The following is a 20,107-nucleotide window of genomic DNA, read 5'->3' on the forward strand; positions in this document are numbered from 1 at the left end:
AATTCTCTAACAAAATGTACATCAACAAATTTATTTAGTTTTATTTAACTCAAATAAGTAGATTGTACTCCAAACAGTTTTAAGTAATTAGAATAATTATATTTTACTTAACATAGTAAAAATCTTCTTGTTTTATACTGTAAATGTTTTTTTACAGTTTAGATTAAATGATTGGTGTTGATTCATCCGTATATATTCTCATTTTTATGTTGACAACCACTATCACGCTGGAATCTGATCAACTTTCAACAAAAGAATTACGTAAGTAAATCCATTTGTAAGATACCTGCTAGTTATTTTTCCCCTTTCATAAGTAAACCTGTTTATGAAATCTGTTTTTACTTTTTGTTGCATTTTGATAAAGTCTTATATTATGAAAACAAGCAAGTATCACTAAAATCTGACTTCTGTAGGACTAAAATAAATAAATATTATTTTAATGAACAACAAATTTTACAACCAACATTCCATTTTTTGTTCATATAGTTCACTTTAAGATTTTCCTACAACACAGTAATACAGTGGTAATATTGGGGTAAATGGTAATAATAATTGTAAACATTTATGTAAAGCACAGTCTAACATATTTTATCAAAACTTGTGATGTAGTTCTGGTTGCAAGCTTAGAGATTTTGTCCTGCAAAGTGTCGATTTCTCGCATACCATTTTGCCCGTGAGCGCCCTCTTGTGGTCAACTATCAAAGTGATTTTACATGGAATTATCTTGACAAGCCAACAGTCTTTCCACTCTTCCATAAAAAAACAGATTTGTTGTCCACAGTCAATAGCTGTGATATCAACATATTGTCTTACCTGAGTTTAGATACTTCTCTGATTAGTGAGGTTACAAATAGAGAGGGCAGTTTTATGTAAAATTAATATTTTGCACATTTTTGTACTTCCATTTGGGTTTTAACTGCTTCTAAAAACATCCCACACACTTTAAAAATAAACTACAAAAAAATAACACCCAGCTTGTTTTTGGCAATAAGTTAATATTTTGTGGTATTTGAAAAATTAACAGTTTCTAAAACATTTGGAAAGGAACATTAGAAATCAGCAGGCACTGCCCTACATTTACCAAACTGTACATAGCAACCCCAGTGAAGCCTCTCCCATCGCCTAGCAACCCAGCCTGAGCTCCAGCATGTTTGGTCAGCTGGTTTTACCACTGTATGATATTTACAATGGCTGCTGGAGAAAACGTAGCTATTGACTTCCCATTCAAAAAAAGACTTGCTGCGTTCCTGTTGGTTGTGCAGGAGATTGTACTTCTGCTTTTCAAAGACGTACGGTTGTATAATTTAGCATCTGTTTGCAGCCATTTTCATATGCGAGTGTAAAAGTTGAGTTGGGGGCGTGGCCAGCAGCAGCTTATTTGGATTTAGAGAGACAAGAGGCCCTAAAACAGCTCATCCTGAAAGGAGCTCAAAACAGGAAGAACTGATTAGACTGAAACCTCATTACCTAAGAAGGATTTTGTGCAAAAAATGTGATGAACGTATTTTGTAAATCCCATAGATGTATTTTACTGGTAACTAAGTGGTAATGCTTTTTTCCATTTATAACCATTGTTATGTTTGTTGCTGAACTGTAGTTGAAAATGCTACAGATGTTTATGTAAATGATGACATTTTGTCAACATAATTTAATGGTAACCTTTTTCTAATTTGTTTCTGGGTCAACAGGTTATGTCTCTAGAATGAAAGTACAATTAACTTCTCAAAGAAAACTGTCAGAATCAGAGATGCAAGAGGTTTTAGCAGAGGTGAGGCTAACCTGTGAAAAAGTTTATATTTTTGTAGGTTTTACTTATCATTTAACTTAAATTTAAATAACCTTAACATTATTTGGTGGTAAGATGGTTTGTTTTGATTTTCAGTACCTCAAAGGAAATGGTTTATCACAGTTTTCCATGAAAGTTCGGATCATCAAACCATAAGAGATGAAGAAAGTCAAGGATGACGTCTTGGATCAGCCCAGTTGCAATAAGGAATATTTACTTCTGCCTTAAATTGTATATATTGTTTTCAGCAACATTTATTTAACTTGGACAACTTTTTCTGAGTGATTGTTTAAATAATATATCATTGGTGAATCTATTTCTGTCTAACTAGTGGTTCAGGTGTCTGACTTTTTGTTCAGTTAATCAGGATTGCTGTAAGGATTTTCATATACATATATTGTGTTGGATTGCTATTGAGCTTAATGGTGGCAGTAATTTGTGTCTTTGAAGGCAATGTTAAAACCAAAAACAACATGTAGTTCATGAAACAAGAAACTGTAATCATAATAAAAAGAAGTGAAATTAAAGTGTCTTTACTTTTAAACAAACATTAAATTCAGTTATTTAATTAACTTTTTTCAACTTCTTATAGTAATTACAACAATCTTATCAGTTTTCCTTTCTAAACCATTGACGGCATGCAGAGGAGGCAGTCATTTCCTCTGCATGCCAGATTTTTTAAGACAGCTGAAATATTTGGTTTCACCCACATGACTCTGCGAATAAAGAGCAACAGAAGAACAGTTACATCAGACATAAGAACTGGACCGTGTTAAAATGCAGCCACAGAAACTCCAAAAACATTCAGTGATGTCATCCGTCTGTAACTGCAGGTTTTTACATAGATTTCATATCTAGTTTGATTTCATATTATGCTGTTGTGGTTAAAGATCAAGTAAAGAAGTGATAATTACATGAACTACTGCCCTCTGATCCACTGTCGCCCCTGCATGGCAGAAACAGCCATTTATCCTTTCTGGTGTTTATCGCCACCAGTGGCCGTATTTAATTTTGAGTTCTGAGTGTCTGAGGGGGGATGGGTTATTTAAGGTCAACCATGATTCTGTTCAGGTGTTGTTAATAGGCAGAGGCAAACAGTTTTCTACTGTGCTTGGTTTGGATGGATGTCAAACTTATGTGGATCTAATGGAAATAGTAAGGAAATGGACACTGTTCTGACAATAAATTACTTTATTGTATGTCAGGCTGAATATCGGCATTCTGAATCTTAAGTGAGCGCACGTAAAACCAGTGCCTTTCAAGAACAACCACCAGTACCCTAAAATATAGGATTTTAGCCACTACACAGAGTCTCATGATTCATCGTTTTCCTCTCTTCAACAGCTGGAGATGCAAACAGCCAGCAGTTTCCTTAATGTGCCAAAGTTTATTTGATGTTAAAGCAAAACTAAAATAATTAATCATGAAATGAAAAGATCCTTATTGTAGACTAAGGTCCCTCTTAATATCTGCTCCACTCCATCTCTTCTTACACCTCAGTTTTATTAGTCAAATAGCTATTGATGGATTTATTGATTACTGTGTTTTGCCTCTAATGCCTTTGCTTCTACACAAAGAATAGTCACATCTTCTACGAGTGTCCACAGAAAATAAAATAAATCTAAATCAACTACTGTTTACTGTTTTATAAAGAAATGATTGGTATTCATTTCAGTAAAATAAGTTCTAGTTGTTTATGAGGAATGTGGTTTGTTGGAAACCTTAAGTTTAAGAACAAGGAAATATTTGCTAAATGCAGATTTATGGTGAGATAATCTTTGCACAGATATAAAGTCTGTCAACTTCAATTTGTGCACTTGTTTAAATTACTAAATTCAAATAATTTAGAGCTTTAAGTGGCTATTAAAGCTTAACTGGAACATCAATATGTCGCTGTGCCTGTTTTCACCCATCTACACCTATTGCTTTTTTGTTTTACATTTTTCAGAGCTTCATTATGTAAAAACAAACACTAGTACATTAAACTATATATACTGGATTTGCAGAGGTGCTTCCTTGTTAAGGTAATAATCTGCATGTCTTTGTTTCAATCATTGCATTTGCTGTTTAAAGTTGATTAACTGGTTTCAATACGTTTAATTTTTCAAGACGCATTTTGTTGTCTTGCTTGTTTTTGTTAAAATGTTCTTTAGATTTTCTAATGCTCTAATTTTTATTTATTTTTTTTTTTCATTCCTCCACCTTCTCTAGCTTTGCGTTTGGGTCTTCCAACTATTTCATTATGACAAATGGTTCACCAAACAAAATGACCTTTAACCTTTATTACAGCAAAGGATATTTTTGTGATGAGCAGAAATTTGGTGATTTGTTTAAATAAATATTGTTGAGGGAAGATTTGATCAGATTTGTGTCATAAACGTATTTTTGCTCGTCTGTTCAAGCTGGCAGATGAGCCCAGTGATACTGTTTTATCTCCAATCCGGCCTTTAATCTAGATCAACTCCAAGATATTAACTCTTCTTCTCCCACAATGATAAAAAGTCTTTTGTCATTTTTCTCTTTCTCCAACAATTTAAAAGCACCTAATTTATAATTTCTTTAAGATGATACAGCTGTTCCCACATCATGGATCTGAGCATTCTGGCAACTTTAGCTCAAAGTTTCTTCATCACCTCTGATACACCCAGAAAGCTGCAAAGTAATCTGAATATTTCTACAATGACTGGACTCTGACTTTTACTATAAGTTTGACATTCAGAGTGAAAACAAGCAAAGTACAATATCCTGTGGTCACCTATCAGTCTCTCAAACTATAATGTTGACATCAGATTTTGATGAAACAGCTCTAAGAATGCAAAGTGAACTTCTATGAACTCTAGTAATGTTAAGCATTTGTACATCATAACTTCTATGTTTTGTTTTGTGACACCTTATATTTTAAAATTATATTCATCCTCATTCTTGTACTGTCAGATGTGCTGGCAGCTCGTAAAAAGCAACTTTTCAATGAAAGCCACACCCACCTGTAATGCCTTTAAGCATGCAGAGCATCTCAGTACTTTGCTTATATTTGCCTTGTAGCGTTGAAGCTTATCAGCTTGTCTTTGTTGTGACAAGCGTTTGGATTTAGAAATCATCTGGATTCTCTATTTTATCTCAAGCATTCATTGATGGATTATAGACTCATCCTGTTTGGGCTCACAGGTTTGTCTGTTTTCTTATTGTGACTTCTTATAACCCTTTTTTTTTTTTTTTTTTTTTTTTTTTACATTTTTCTGGGTTCAAATCCCAGGAGAGACCTGCTTACATGTCCTGTCTGTCTTTGTCTTAATACTTCTTTTTCTTAAATTCATCATGTTCAGATGTTTACCTGCGTTTCCAAACCATTTGTTAGAATCACTCTTGAGATCAAATGACGAGGATAAACTGTTTTGAGTATCCACCCATAAATTGCTGCTCATTTCTTCTTCATAGGTCTAGTAGTCCAATTTTTGTTTGTAGCTTGAACAAACATTCAGAAGTAATACTTTGTTACTGAGTTATAACTTAAATAAATCCATTGCTGTTAAAGTTTAATTGGTTTTATTTCAGGCGCCCTGCTCAGTGTTGCTAGCGCCCAAAGCCATCAGTACTACTTTGTGAACACTTCACTTACATGGACAGAAGCTCAGAGCGTCTGCAGACGGAACTACACTGATCTGGCCACCATTGAAAGCACAGCTGATGTTGATGCCTTTCTAAGTACCAGCTCCAGTTATACAGGTGGGTTTTTAACTTGAAAAAAGGAAAACACAGGTATAAACACAAACCCTGCATTGTTTTATCAGTATTACTGAAAGTCTTATAATATGTAACAGTAAGCATGTTTCAGTGAAGCTTCTAAATATAATAAACATGTTTTTTTTTTTTATTTATTTTATTTAGGCAAGGCATGGATCGGTCTCTATGATGATACATTAAACAGTTGGAAATGGTCCCTAAATGACAGCAGCTTCTATGGTCCTGGAGAATATTCGTTTAGGAACTGGGATTCAGGCGAGCCCAATAACGTTCAAGGACAACAGTATTGTGTCAGGTTTTACGGCTCTAGTATTAACTTTCTGGGTCAATGGGATGACGACTGGTGCACAGTCATAAAGCAATTTGTGTGCTATAATGGTAAGTAAACATATATATATATATATATATATATATATATATATATATGTATATATATATATATATATATATATATATATATATATATATATATATATATATATATATATATATATATATATAATATACATAAAGTAAAAAAACTAAAGTATATTTTCCTTTAGTTTTCTTATTCTACATTTCATCTATACATTTACAGGCACAGTAGGTGGATCACCATCCTATGTTTTGAGTAGCATTTCATTAACCTGGACAGAAGCTCAGAAATTCTGCCGTGAGAATTATGTTGACCTGGCCAGGTAATAAGACTGTAAGCAAATACTGCATTGATGCCAACACTCTATATAAAGAGGGATTGTAGTTCTTGTTCATAAATTCTACAGACATTTTCATTTGGGCTTTTGTTTTGTTATTTAAGAAGTTCATTTGTTATTTTTTATCTTTAACACTTGGTGGTTTATTTTGGCACTAAGCACAGTGCATTGTTTCTTACTGCTGCTTTCCATTTACTTCCCGTTTCCCCTGTTGCTGAGTTATGCAAGTTGTATTCCTGCATTTCTGGTAACTCTTATCGTTTGTCATACTTTGCTTTTTCTTTCCGCGTATCAGTCTTTTCCTTTAAATATTTTTTCTACTTGTTTTTTATACAGCTGCCTGTTTATTAAACAAATCTCTTTAATTCCATTAACACATCGTCTAATGAGATGTTTTAAGTTTCTGCTACCTTTATGTGAATTAGAAAACTAAGGATTTAAAATCTTTACATCTTAAAAAAAAAATTAAAGCTGCAGAAGCTTAACATTTTAGCCCAGTAAAAATCCAGCCCTGGTTTCTACGCTTTGATTCTTACAGAGGGTCTGTGTTCTCAGCTTTTGAGAAATGGTTGCTCCATTGATGCGTAGACTCTGTTGAGGTTTTACACTTTACCCAGTCACTAATGTAGTGAGCCAGTTCAATACTATGAAGCTTACCAGAAATTCCCTAAAGTGTGAAACAGCCATCCTTCACTATGAAGAGAGACGTGCTGACCCTGACGAAACGGCTGTAAAAGTAAATTTAATATTTGGAAGTGTGACCAACATGGACTGAACAGCTTTGTTTACTACATCTGCTGCCATCCATCCATTCATCCATTCATCCATCTATCCATCTATCCATCTATCCATCCATCCATCCATCCATTTTCTTCCGCTTCATCTGGAGTTGGGTCAGGGGGGCAGCAGCTTCAGAAGGGAGGCCCAGACTTCCCTCTCCCCAGCCACTTCTTCCAGCTCCTCCGGGGGAACCCCAAGGCGTTCCCAGGCCAGCCGAGAGACATAGTCCCTCCAGCGTGTCCTGGGTCTTCCACGGGGCCTCCTCCCGGTGGGACGTGCCCGGAACACCTCACCAGGGAGGCGTCCAGGAGGCATCCTGACCAGATGCCCGAGCCACCTCAACTGGCTCCTCTGGACGTGGAGGAGCAGTGGCTCTACTCTGAGTCCCTCCCGGATGACCGAGCTTCTCATCCTATCTCTGAGGGAGAGCCCAGCCACCCTGCGGAGGAAACCCATTTCGGCCGCTTGTATCCAGGACCTCGTTCTTTCGGTCATGACCCAAAGCTCATAGATGAGGGTGGGAACGTAGATCGACCGGTAAATCAAGAGCTTCGCTTTTTGACTCAGCTCTCTCTTCACCACGACGGACCGGTACAGCGCCCGTTTCACAGCAGACGCTGCACCAATCCGCCTGTCGATCTCCCCCTCCTTTCTTCCCTCATTCGTGAACAAAATCCCCAGATACTTAAACTCCTCCACTTGAGGCAGGACAACCCCCCTGACCCGGAGAAGGCACTCTACCCTTTTCCGGCTCTGCTGCTATTATAACGTTGTATTACTTTAGTTAGCAATGGTAGTTTAGGCAGGAGGTGGAGGAGATGGATTGTTTTCACAGATTATCTGTCTCATAACAAACTGGCATGACATGGTGTCAACTTTATCAAATATGGAGAAAACATATTACATATTTTTTATTAGTCATATAGAGCAGCTTTAATAAAATGCAACTACATAGCATTTTTTGAGAAGTCTGGATTGCTTTATGTGTGTTTTGCATGTTGCTTTTGACTGTTGCCCGTGGGGAGAGATATTTCAGCAATCTAAAACTAATAGAAAAAGTGTAAGCAACCTACATGCATACTGTATGCAGACTGTTGGATGTAAAATTTATCAGCAGTAAATATTGTGCTAGTATCAGTACTGAACCAAAGAAAGAAAGTTACAATCCTTAAAAATTGTGATGATGGGTCAAATAGACTCAAAAATTGTAACAGCAGCTGTGCAGGGGGGCCCAAGATTCCTGGCGGCGCCCCTGGTAAATCCATTTAGGATGGCAGGTTTTTGAGTGGTGGAGGGTTGATTCTGTTTTATTACAATTTATGTTTTTCTTGAGTATTAAAAACAGAAACAAACAAAGGACAACACAGCTATTGTCTTTTTGTGTGTTTTGAAACAGAAAAATCAAAAGAAACCCAACACAGATTAGTTTTCCTTATGTACTGTATTTAATATGATGGTTTATTCATGTTGTTTTTTCCATCCCAGTGTACGAAATCAGGCAGAAAATGAAATCATCAGAAACCTAATAGGTCCCGGAATTGTTTGGATTGGACTGTATCGGGAAATGCTGTGGTCTGATGGCAGCGACTCTCTGTTTCGACACTTTGCAAATGGCAAACCCAATGGTCCCTCTGGTGATAAGTGTGTTGCTGGATCATTTAGTGACTCTGGAAGATGGTCGGATGAAAGCTGCACCCTGAGTTATCCATTCGTCTGCTACAAACCAAGTAATGCATCTCATTTCTGCTGTTTCAGCGGCCATAAATAATCCCCAAGTTTACATTTGGAAAAATTATGTTGGGAAAAATTGTTATGTAACACAGAAAAAAATAAAAAAAATTCTGAAAGTTTTGCTTTTCACAATTTAAAGGAATTACAAAACCCAAAAACAAAATGTTTTTTGACACATTCCAGTTTCATTTGCCTGTTACTGATTGTATTGTTTTTATCTTAGTCCCACCAAATGCAGAAGGTTTTACAGCTTCAGCACAGGATGAGAGCAGCATCACTCTGCAGTGGAACAAGATCAACAACAGCACCAGCTTTGTTCTCCAGTTTAATGGTGTGGAGACATTCATCAGTGCCAGAGTTGCAGATGGACCAGTAACCCACACAGTCTCATCTCTCACTCCTGCAACAAACTACACATTCACTCTCTTCTCTGTTCTTGACAACGTCAGGAGCAGTGGAGTCAGCATTACTGCAGCTACTGGTAAGACTTTACATTTTATTAGGAAACAAATATATTTTAATGCCAGAAGTCAGTTAGTCTGTAGTCTTTTGGTTATTGAAAATGGTTTATTTGCCTTGGAGGGGTAAAGCGCACAACTCGTATGGGTCCTCAGTCCTGGCTTGTTGACCTTTGCCACATCTTCCCCCCTCTCTTATAACCCAGTTTTTTTGTTTGAGCACTTTTACATTTACTCTTAAGCCTGCTCTGTAACAACTTATGAAACATGAGTCTCATTTGAAGGACAGCAAAGTATACAACAATTTTTTGTGGTGATTAAATTTTCTGATTCGACGTTGACATTTCATCTATTTGATGTCAACCACAAAACAACATTGATTCAATGACACAGTTTCAATGCTACTTAATTGGCTAGAGGTGGATGGTTGTTACATGGTTGATCCACCATCAGTTGTCGACCTCAACCATAGATGCAACCTTTGTCATAATTCAACATTAAATTAACATCTTTTGCCAACAAGCCAACAGCGAATCAGCTGTGTGTTTGGGCCATCCCACTCATGTAAATGGTGGAGGTGGACCGCTCCACTCCCTGTAGTAAGTTGTAGATGTTTCTGTGTCAATATATCACACACACACAGTCAGTGAGAATTGTTATGAACAAGTAAGAAAATGTACAGAAAGGAATCATCACCCACTATCCTCTACAGTGCCTAATTTAAAACGTGATAACCCCCGCTCAGTAATAAAATGCTCTGACCCAGAGCTCTGATGAGGAGGAGAGGAGGGGAAGAAGTGCGGCAAAACAGCTGACATTGATTCAACATTGATCAGATGTTCATCAGACATCAGCATTTCAGTCATTACATTTCAACCACAAAACATTGATTCAGTCACAGTTTCAACGGCTTGATTGATGGTTGATCCACCAACATTTGTAGACTTCAACCAAAAGTCAACAATTCTAACTATAATTCAACATTGATTTAACGTCATGTGTTATCTGGGTTCCATCCTCTGTATGCTCATAAGCAGACCCTGTTTTTGTATAAATTTGACAAAACTGAAATATCACTTTGTTCACGAATGTATATGTGAATAATCTGCACAGGGTCAAACTGTACAAGAGTTTCAACAAGAGATTAAATAAATTCACAAAATTATTTCAAGGTCTTTCTGTTACTCTAACCATCCAGAGTAACAGATGGTTACAGATGGTTAACTATCACTGCCACAATTTTAGAAGTACTTGTAAAACAGAGAGCAGTTCTGTTTTTCAACCACTGTGGCGCAGCACACTAGTGTACCATGAGTGATCTGTGCTGTGAAAATTATCCAATTTCACCTACCGTATTTCCCGGACTATAAACTGCTACTTGTTTCCTACACTTTGAACATGCAGCTTTTCTGTGGATTTTTCTTCAACCACCAGGGGGCTCTTTAGCAGGAAGTGAATCATTCGAAGTCGAAATTGGAAATCAAAAAAGAATGCGCTAATTTTCATTTAGAACAAGCACATGCTAGCAGCAGGCACGACGGAGAAATGTTTTCAAACTCACATGATGCAGCTTCTAAATTGAGGAGTATAGATCTGGCTGTACAGGAGGGTAAACTCGGCGTGAACAAAACCGGATTTGGAGTCGGAGAACTGCGTCCTTAATATATCCATCAGTTATTAGGAGCCTGCCCTCTGCTGCCCTTTGCTGCCCTCTGCTGGGTCCTTATGGGAAACTGAGAGCGGCAGAGATACCAGCAGCCTGTAGCCCTGTGCGGCTGATATACGTAAGATTCCGGGGGGAGGTGGGCGGTCAAAAACAATTAAAGGTACGGTTTATAATGTGGTGCGCTCAATACGGTAATTGGTCTTAAAATATTTTTTGAAAACAAATTGATTATCTGCAAATATGCATGAATGTTACTACATACATGCATCACACACGACATTGTTGTGGCACTGTTCAGATGTATTTTTGAAGTGGACATGTTAAGTGCAATTTGAAACAAGAAATGTAAAATATGATTAAAATATTTTTTTCTGTTTATTTGATTCCTATTCAAGAAACTTTTATAAGAATGATAGGCGGCTACAGAATGTCTTTGTTTACGTTTTTGGTTGCTGGTGTGCCTCGTGATTTTATTAATGAAAAGAATGTACCTTAGCTCAAAAAAGGTTGAAACACACTGGACTAAATAAAGTTTTACCGTGAAGTTGAAATGAACCTTGACATCAATTATTGAGGTTTTTCAGAAAGTCACTTCACCACCAACTCCAATGAACTGAAGACATAATTTAGCTCCTATTCTTTTCTTTCAGCCCCCCAAAATGCAGAAAGCTTCACATCACTGAGACAGGATGAGACCAGCATCACTCTGCAGTGGGATGTTGTCAATAACAATGTCGGCTTCATCCTCCAATATAATGAAACAGAGTTGAATATAGCACCACCTGCTGGACAACAACCATTACTTCTGACAGTTTCATCTCTCACTGCTGGAACCAGATACACATTCACTCTCTTCTCTGTGTTTGAGAGCATCAGAAGCAGTGGAGTCAGCATTGCTGCAGTGACTGGTGAGAGATTTATTTTCATCAAAGTTTCAAAGAAAACTTTACTTACAAGTTGATTTTGGAGGAATGTAACTTAATATCTGATAATATTACAATGGTAAGACTGTTGAATAACTTCAGCTGTAAGAAGAGCAACATTATTTCTGGAGACATAATCAGTGACTCTATGTTGAATCATTTCTAAATCTCATTTTGTTCTCAGCTCCTGAAAGTGCAGAGGGCTTCAGAGCATCAGGACAAAATGAGAGCAGCATCACTCTGCAGTGGAATAAAGGAGACAACAGCACCAGCTTTGTTCTCCAGTTTAACGGCACAGAGACAAACATCAGTTCACCAGATGGAGATGGACCAGTGACACATACAGTCACATCTCTCACTGCTGGAACCAGATATACATTCATACTCTACCATGTGTTTATGAATGTTAGAAGCAGGGCTGTAAACATCACGGTTGCTACTGGTAAGAAAACTGTGAGCTTAACATTAAACAATGTTTGTTCTACATCTCCTTTATACTTGAGGTATTGATTGTGGGACATGATTTATCATCATCGTCATCATCATCTCCATGACAACATTGCTTAAAAGTGTTATCTATGGTAAGATAAACATTTTGAGGAGATGAATTTAGTTTTTTCCATTTTTCTTTTCCTCAGCACCTGAAAATGCAGAAGGCCTGAGAGCATCAGATCAAGATGAGAGCAGCATCACTCTGCAGTGGAATAAAATCAACAACAGCACCAGCTTTGTTCTCCAGTTTAATGGATCAGAGACATTCATCAGTTCACCAGATGGAGATGGACCAGTAAACTACACAGTATCATCTCTCACTGCTGGAACCAGATACACATTCACTCTTTTCTCTGTGTTTGAGAGCATCAGAAGCAGTGGAGTACAATATGAAGCTGTTACTGGTAAGGATTTTCACATGACTCCTGTATGATGTTAAAGAAATATTTCTGTAACAATCTGCAAATGAACTTATACATGTTTAATATTGATTGAGGACTATAAAGAGGATCCTGAATGACTAAAATGGAAGATAGAACTCTCCTTAGTTCATCAAGTTCTAATACAACATGAATGAAATTAGTTAATATTACAGAAACAAAATATATTTAACAGCAATCGAGAAGGACCAGAAGAAATGACATATTACCATTGCTGCTCAATAGATGTTAGATTGAAGACTATGCATCTTTAAATCAACAATAAAACCATCAGGTAAACCAAAGTTATCAGCCTACTAATGAATTCTTCTATATTAGCTCCTAGAAACACAGAAGCTGTGAGAGCATCAGCTCAAGATGAGAGCAGCATCACTCTCCAGTGGAATAAAATCAACAACAGCACCAGCTTTGTTCTCCAGTTTAATGGATCAGAGACATTCATCAGTTCACCAGATGGAGATGGACCAGTGACACATACAGTTTCATCTCTCACTGCTGGAACCAGATACACATTCACTCTCTTCTCTGTGTTTGAGAGCATCAGAAGCAGTGGAGTACAATATGAAGCTGTTACTGGTAAGGAAATTAATTTTATTACTGTATCAACTACAAAACCAATCAGTCCATTTTTTTGTACTTCACTAAATGGAACCTTTAAACTTTTGAAGGAGAATAAATTAACAACACATCTATGAAGAAATTGTTGAAATTGCTCTATCTCTTGTATTTGGAGCAAACAGTGATCAAACAGAACATTGAGTAAGCAGGATTGATAATGTGAAAAACTCAGTGATTTCCTAATAAATTTATATTTACATATATATCCTGTAGATGAAAAGACACTTAAGTCATATATGCAAACATTTAATTTGGACAATAGAGAAAATTCATTAAATTCAATTATAGAAGTTTCTTCTCTGTATGATTTTTAACATCATGTTGCAAGTCACACTGATATATCAACATCTCTATTGATTCAGAGAGAAAACCTCAAAATAAACTGCTCTCTCAACTTTATTTTATGCATTAGTATTTGAACACAACAGTATGATTTGCTTTACTAGATTTCATGTTGTTATTTAAGAAGTGGACTAAAAACTAAATAATGACTTGTTTTGAATTTATTGAATCAGATATTACGATTGTGAGACACATTAAACCATCATCACAATATTTTTTGGAGATGCTATCATTTGGAGGATAAATTGTGAAGAAATTTGACTATCTTTCCCTCTTGTCTCAGATCCTGAAAATGCAGAAGCTGTGAGAGCATCAGATCAAGATGAGAGCAGCATCACTCTGCAGTGGAATAAAATCAACAACAGAACCAGCTTTGTTCTCCAGTTTAATGGCACAGAGACAAACATCAGTTCACCAGATGGAGATGGACCAGTGAACTACACAGTTTCATCTCTCACTGCTGGAGCCAGATACACATTCACTCTCTTCTCTGTGTTTGAGAGCATCAGAAGCAGTGGAGTCAGCATTGCTGCAGTGACTGGTGAGATATTTATTTTCATCAAAGTCAAACAAAACTTTGCTTAGAAGTTGATTTTGGAGGAATGTATCTTAATATCTCATAATATTACAATGGTAAGACTGTTGAATAACTTCAGCTGTAAGAAGAGCAACATTATTTCTGGAGACATAATCAGTGACTCTATGTTGAATCATTTCTAAATCTCATTTTGTTTTCAGCTCCTGAAAGTGCAGAGGGCTTCAGAGCATCAGGACAAAATGAGAGCAGCATCACTCTGCAGTGGAATAAAGGAGACAACAGCACCAGCTTTGTTCTCCAGTTTAACGGCACAGAGACAAACATCAGTTCACCAGATGGAGATGGACCAGTTAACTACACAGTTTCATCTCTCACTGCTGGAACCAGATATACATTCATACTCTACCATGTGTTTATGAATGTTAGAAGCAGGGCTGTAAACATCACGGTTGCTACTGGTAAGATAACTGTGAGCTTAGCATTAAACAATGTTTGTTCTACATCTCCTTCATACTTGAGGTATTGATTGTGGGACATGATTTATCATCATCGTCATCATCATCTCCATGACAACATTGCTTAAAAGTGTTATCTATGGTAAGATAAACATTTTGAGGAAATGAATTTAGTTTTTTCCATTTTTTTTCCTCAGCACCTGAAAATGCAGAAGGCCTGAGAGCATCAGATCAAGATGAGAGCAGCATCACTCTGCAGTGGAATAAAATCAACAACAGCACCAGCTTTGTTCTCCAGTTTAATGGATCAGAGACGAACATCAGTTCACCAGATGGAGATGGACCAGTAACTCACACAGTGTCATCTCTCACTGCTGGAACCAGATACACATTCACTCTCTTCTCTGTGTTTGAGAGCATCAGAAGCAGTGGAGTACAATTTGAAGCTGTTACTGGTAAGAAAATGACCATAATTTCGTAATCTCAGTTCTTGAGTAATTGCTGATTTTCTTTTCATATGTGGTGAGCAAAAACATGTTGAACAAGCAGATTTAAACTTATCTAATGTGATGAAAGTCAATGATTTGTTACATTTATATTTAGATACTACATTGATACAACCATGGCTAAAGTATTAAAAGTCTGCAAATGAGACTTAAATGCAAACATTTTTTGGCCAGTTGATCAAAATCCTTTAGTCTGGTTATAGAAGAGCCTTCATGACATAATATGATGGAAGCAGTTCTGGTGTTTGAAAATCAAACTTTTGAATCAAAGAGCAAAACTCAAAATCAACTGATCTCTTACCTTTATTTCATGCATTAGCATTTGAAGATAGCATTAGGTTTTACTTCAACCAATTTGATTTCTCATATTAGAATTTTATAAAATATTGTTACTTGATTAGCATATTTTTTTAAACTAAATTATATTCTAATTTAAGATTTTAGGATATGTTGTTTCATCATCGTCACAATATTGTTTGGAATATTATATTTTGGAGGATAAACATTTTTAAAATATTAAATTGACCTAATTTTTCCTCTTTTGTTTCAGCTCCTGAAAACACAGAAGCTGTGAGAGCATCAGATCAAGATGAGAGCAGCATCACTCTGCAGTGGAATAAAATCAACAACAGAACCAGCTTTGTTCTCCAGTTTAATGGATCAGAGACATTCATCAGTTCACCAGATGGAGATGAACCAGTGACACATACAGTATCATCTCTCTCTGCTGGAACCAGATATACATTCACTCTCTTCTCTGTGTTTGAGAGCATCAGAAGCAGTGGAGTACAACTTGATGCTGTCACTGGTAAGATAAAAATTTATTAACTTATTCAAAACCAAGGTCATGGATTTTTCATTGACATGATGATTTTGAGAAAGTCACTTCACCACCAAAGTCCAATGAACTGAAGACATAATTTAGCTCCTATTCTTTTTTTTCAGCCCCCCAAAATGCAGAAAGCTTCACATCACTGAGACAGGATGAGACCAGCATCACTCTGCAGTGGGATGTTGTCAATAACAATGTCAGCTTCGTCCTCCAATATAATGAAACAGAGTTGAATATAGCACCACCTGCTGGACAACAACCATTACTTCTGACAGTTTCATCTCTCACTGCTGGAACCAGATACACATTCACTCTCTTCTCTGTGTTTGAGAGCATCAGAAGCAGTGGAGTCAGCATTGCTGCAGTGACTGGTGAGAGATTTATTTTCATCAAAGTTTCAAAGAAAACTTTACTTAGTAGTTGATTTTGGAGAAATGTGACTTAAGATCTGAATGAATCACCTTTGAGAGACTGTTAAGTGGAATAACTTACATTGTAAGAACAGCAAAATTATGTCTATAGACACAATCAGTGACTCTAATCAAATTTTTTCCTCTCAGCTCCTGAAAGTGCAGAGGGCTTCAGAGCATCAGGTCAAAATGAGAGCAGCATCACTCTGCAGTGGAATAAAGGAGACAACAGCACCAGCTTTGTTCTCCAGTTTAACGGCACAGAGACAAACATCAGTTCACCAGATGGAGATGGACCAGTTAACTACACAGTTTCATCTCTCACTGCTGGAACCAGATATACATTCATACTCTACCATGTGTTTATGAATGTTAGAAGCAGGGCTGTAAACATCACGGTTGCTACTGGTAAGATAACTGTGAGCTTAACATTAAACAATGTTTGTTCTACATCTCCTTTATATTACTTCAAGCATTTTATGTAAAATTAACCCTTTATCTCACCAAGACATTTTATGGAAATTACATGAGGTAAACATTTATGTTTTTGTCTCAGCTCCTACAAATGTCGAAGGCCTGAGAGCATCAGATCAAGATGAGAGCAGCATCACTCTGCAGTGGAATGAAATCAACAACAGCACCAGCTTTGTTCTCCAGTTTAATGGATCAGAGACATTCATCAGTTCACCAGATGGAGATGGACCAGTAACTCACACAGTATCATCTCTCACTGCTGGAACCAGATACACATTCACTCTCTTCTCTGTGTTTGAGAACATTAGAAGCAGTGGAGTACAATTTGAAGCTGTAACTGGTAAGGATTTAAGTACATTAATTTATTCAAAACCAAGGTCATCGGTTTTTCATTGACATGAGGTTTTTGAGAAAGTCACTTTACCACCAACTCCAATGAACTGAAGACATAATTTAGCTCCTATTCATTTCTTTCAGCCCCCCAAAATGCAGAAAGCTTCACATCACTGAGACAGGATGAGACCAGCATCACTCTGCAGTGGGATGTTGTCAATAACAATGTCGGCTTCATCCTCCAATATAATGAAACAGAGTTGAATATAGCACCACCTGCTGGACAACAACCATTACTTCTGACAGTTTCATCTCTCACTGCTGGAACCAGATACACATTCACTCTCTTCTCTGTGTTTGAGAACATCAGAAGCAGTGGAGTCAGCATTGCTGCAGTGACTGGTGAGAGATTTATTTTCATCAAAGTCAAACAAAACTTTACTTAGAAGTTGATTTTGGAGGAATGTAACTTAATATCTGATTATATCACCTTGGAGAGACTGTTGAATAACTTCAGCTGTAAGAAGAGCAACATTATTTCTGGAGACACAATCAGTGACTCTATGTTGAATCATTTCTAAATCTCATTTTGTTCTCAGCTCCTGAAAATGCAGAGGGCTTCAGAGCATCAGGACAAAATGAGAGCAGCATCACTCTGCAGTGGAATAAAGGAGACAACAGCACCAGCTTTGTTCTCCAGTTTAACGGCACAGAGACATTCATCAGTTCACCAGATGGAGATGGACCAGTAACTCACACAGTTTCATCTCTCACTGCTGGAACCAGATACACATTCACTCTCTTCTGTGTTTGAGGGCATCAGAAGCAGTGGAGTACAATTTGAAGCTGCAACAGGTAAGAAAATGACCATAATTTCGTAATCTCAGTTCTTGAGTAATTGCTGATTTTCTTTTCATATGTGGTGAGCAAAAACATGTTGAACAAGCAGATTTAAACTTATCTAATGTGATGAAAGTCAATGATTTGTTACATTTATATTTAGATACTACATTGATACAACCATGGCTAAAGTATTAAAAGTCTGCAAATGAGACTTAAATGCAAACATTTTTTGGCCAGTTGATCAAAATCCTTTAGTCTGGTTATAGAAGAGCCTTCATGACATAATATGATGGAAGCAGTTCTGGTGTTTGAAAATCAAACTTTTGAATCAAAGAGCAAAACTCAAAATCAACTGAACTCTTACCTTTATTTCATGCATTAGCATTTGAAGATAGCAGTAGGTTTTCCTTCAACCAATTTGATTTCTCATATTAGAATTTTATAAAATATTGTTACTTGATTAGGATTTTTTAAACTAAATTATATTCTAATTTAAGATTTTAGGATATGTTGTTTCATCATCGTCACAATATTGTTTGGAATATTATATTTTGGAGGATAAACATTTTTAAAATATTAAATTGGCCTAATTTTTCCTCTTTTGTTTCAGCTCCTGAAAACACAGAAGCTGTGAGAGCATCAGGTCAAGATGAGAGCAGCATCACTCTGCAGTGGATTAAAATCAACAACAGAACCAGTTTTGTTCTCCAGTTTAATGGATCAGAGACATTCATCAGTTCACCAGATGGAGATGGACCAGTGAACTACACAGTTTCATCTCTCACTGCTGGAACCAGATACACATTCACTCTCTTCTCTGTGTTTGAGAGCATCAGAAGCAGTGGAGTACAACTTACAGCTGTCACTGGTATTAATATAAAGTATATAAATTTATTCACAACCAAGGCAAATTATTTTTTATCCAAAATCTTGAAAATCAGGTTGAACCATCAAGGATTCAAACTTGCCAATGTCACACATGTCTTCTTTTTTATGGGACTACATTGTCTAATGCCACATGCAATGAGGAAGTAACACTATGAGCCAGAACATCAGTTTATATAAGGGTAGGAAATACATTAAAAGAATACATTTTTTAAAAATGTGAAATAAAAGCCAAGAGCAAATAGACATCAAGCAGAATGTTGAACAATAAGTATTTTAAACTTTAGTGTAAAGGAACTCAATGTTCAGTATAAACATATTAACAAAACTTAGACAATCATGGCTCAAATATGAAAAGACTAACAAGTCTCATATGAAAACATATAATTTATTACATGAGCAGGTATTTATATCATTTTGAAAAAAGAGAATATACTTAAATCTGTTGCACATTTAATGGTCCAAACAAACTCTTCATTCAAACAGTAAACCTGAAAATCATCTGATCCCTGAACTTTATTTTATGCTTCAGCATTTTAACATAAACTTTTTACTTTACCAGATTTGATTTCTGATTTTAGAATTTGATCAAATAGCATTACTTGACTTGGAAATGTTCCTAATAAAATTATTATTTGTCTTAGGACTTTTTTCATTATCATGACAATATTGTTCATAAATGTAAACTTTTGGAGGATAAATGTTTTGAATACATTATTTAAATTTGTCCTCACTTGTTTTAGCACCTAAAAATCCAGAGGGCTTCAGAGCATCAGAACAAGATGAGACCAGCATCACTCTGCGATGGAATAAAGTCGGCATCAACACCAGCTTTGTTCTGCAGTTTAACGGCACAGAGACAAACATCAGAGCACCAGATGGAGATGGACCAGTGAAACACACAGTCTCATCTCTGACCGCTCGTACAAACTACACATTCACCCTGTTCTCTGTGTTTGAAAATGCCAGAAGCAGTGGAGTCAGCATACTTGCAGCTACTGGTAAGACACTTAAATCTATTGGACACTTACTGGACACTGCAGAACTTTTTGAATTATTAGTAAAACTAGAGAAGATTGACCAAAGTCTCATTTTGTAACACCTGCAATTATTATGTCTTTCTGTTGTTCTTGCCTAGAAATTACAAGAAAATTAAAATATG

General features: G+C 36.5%; 1 protein-coding gene and 1 long non-coding RNA gene across 2 annotated transcripts; both read left to right on the plus strand.

Annotated features, from left to right (window-relative positions):
• Positions 1-1,645: 1,645 nt before the first annotated feature.
• On the plus strand, positions 1,646-2,313 carry LOC148154137 (uncharacterized). Its single transcript, XR_015766002.1, has 2 exons — positions 1,646-1,768; positions 1,883-2,313. It is a non-coding gene; the product is annotated as an uncharacterized LOC148154137 (long non-coding RNA).
• Positions 2,314-4,917: 2,604 nt separating this feature from the next.
• LOC148154138 (fibronectin-like) lies at positions 4,918-20,074 on the plus strand. Its single transcript, XM_088016044.1, is given in 21 exon segments — positions 4,918-4,951; positions 5,339-5,509; positions 6,105-6,204; positions 8,485-8,726; positions 8,954-9,211; positions 11,505-11,762; positions 11,962-12,219; positions 12,416-12,673; positions 13,028-13,285; positions 13,953-14,210; positions 14,408-14,665; positions 14,860-15,117; positions 15,719-15,976; positions 16,114-16,371; positions 16,561-16,753; positions 17,160-17,224; positions 17,362-17,619; positions 17,817-18,021; positions 18,023-18,072; positions 18,671-18,928; positions 19,689-20,074. Coding segments are annotated over 21 exon segments (4,512 nt in total). The 3' UTR covers positions 20,045-20,074.
• Positions 20,075-20,107: the final 33 nt, after the last annotated feature.

This window comes from Poecilia mexicana, unplaced genomic scaffold (genome assembly GCF_051168715.1).
Source record: "Poecilia mexicana isolate PSO_F unplaced genomic scaffold, ASM5116871v1 scaffold_18, whole genome shotgun sequence".
NCBI classification, from domain to species: domain Eukaryota; kingdom Metazoa; phylum Chordata; class Actinopteri; order Cyprinodontiformes; family Poeciliidae; genus Poecilia; species Poecilia mexicana.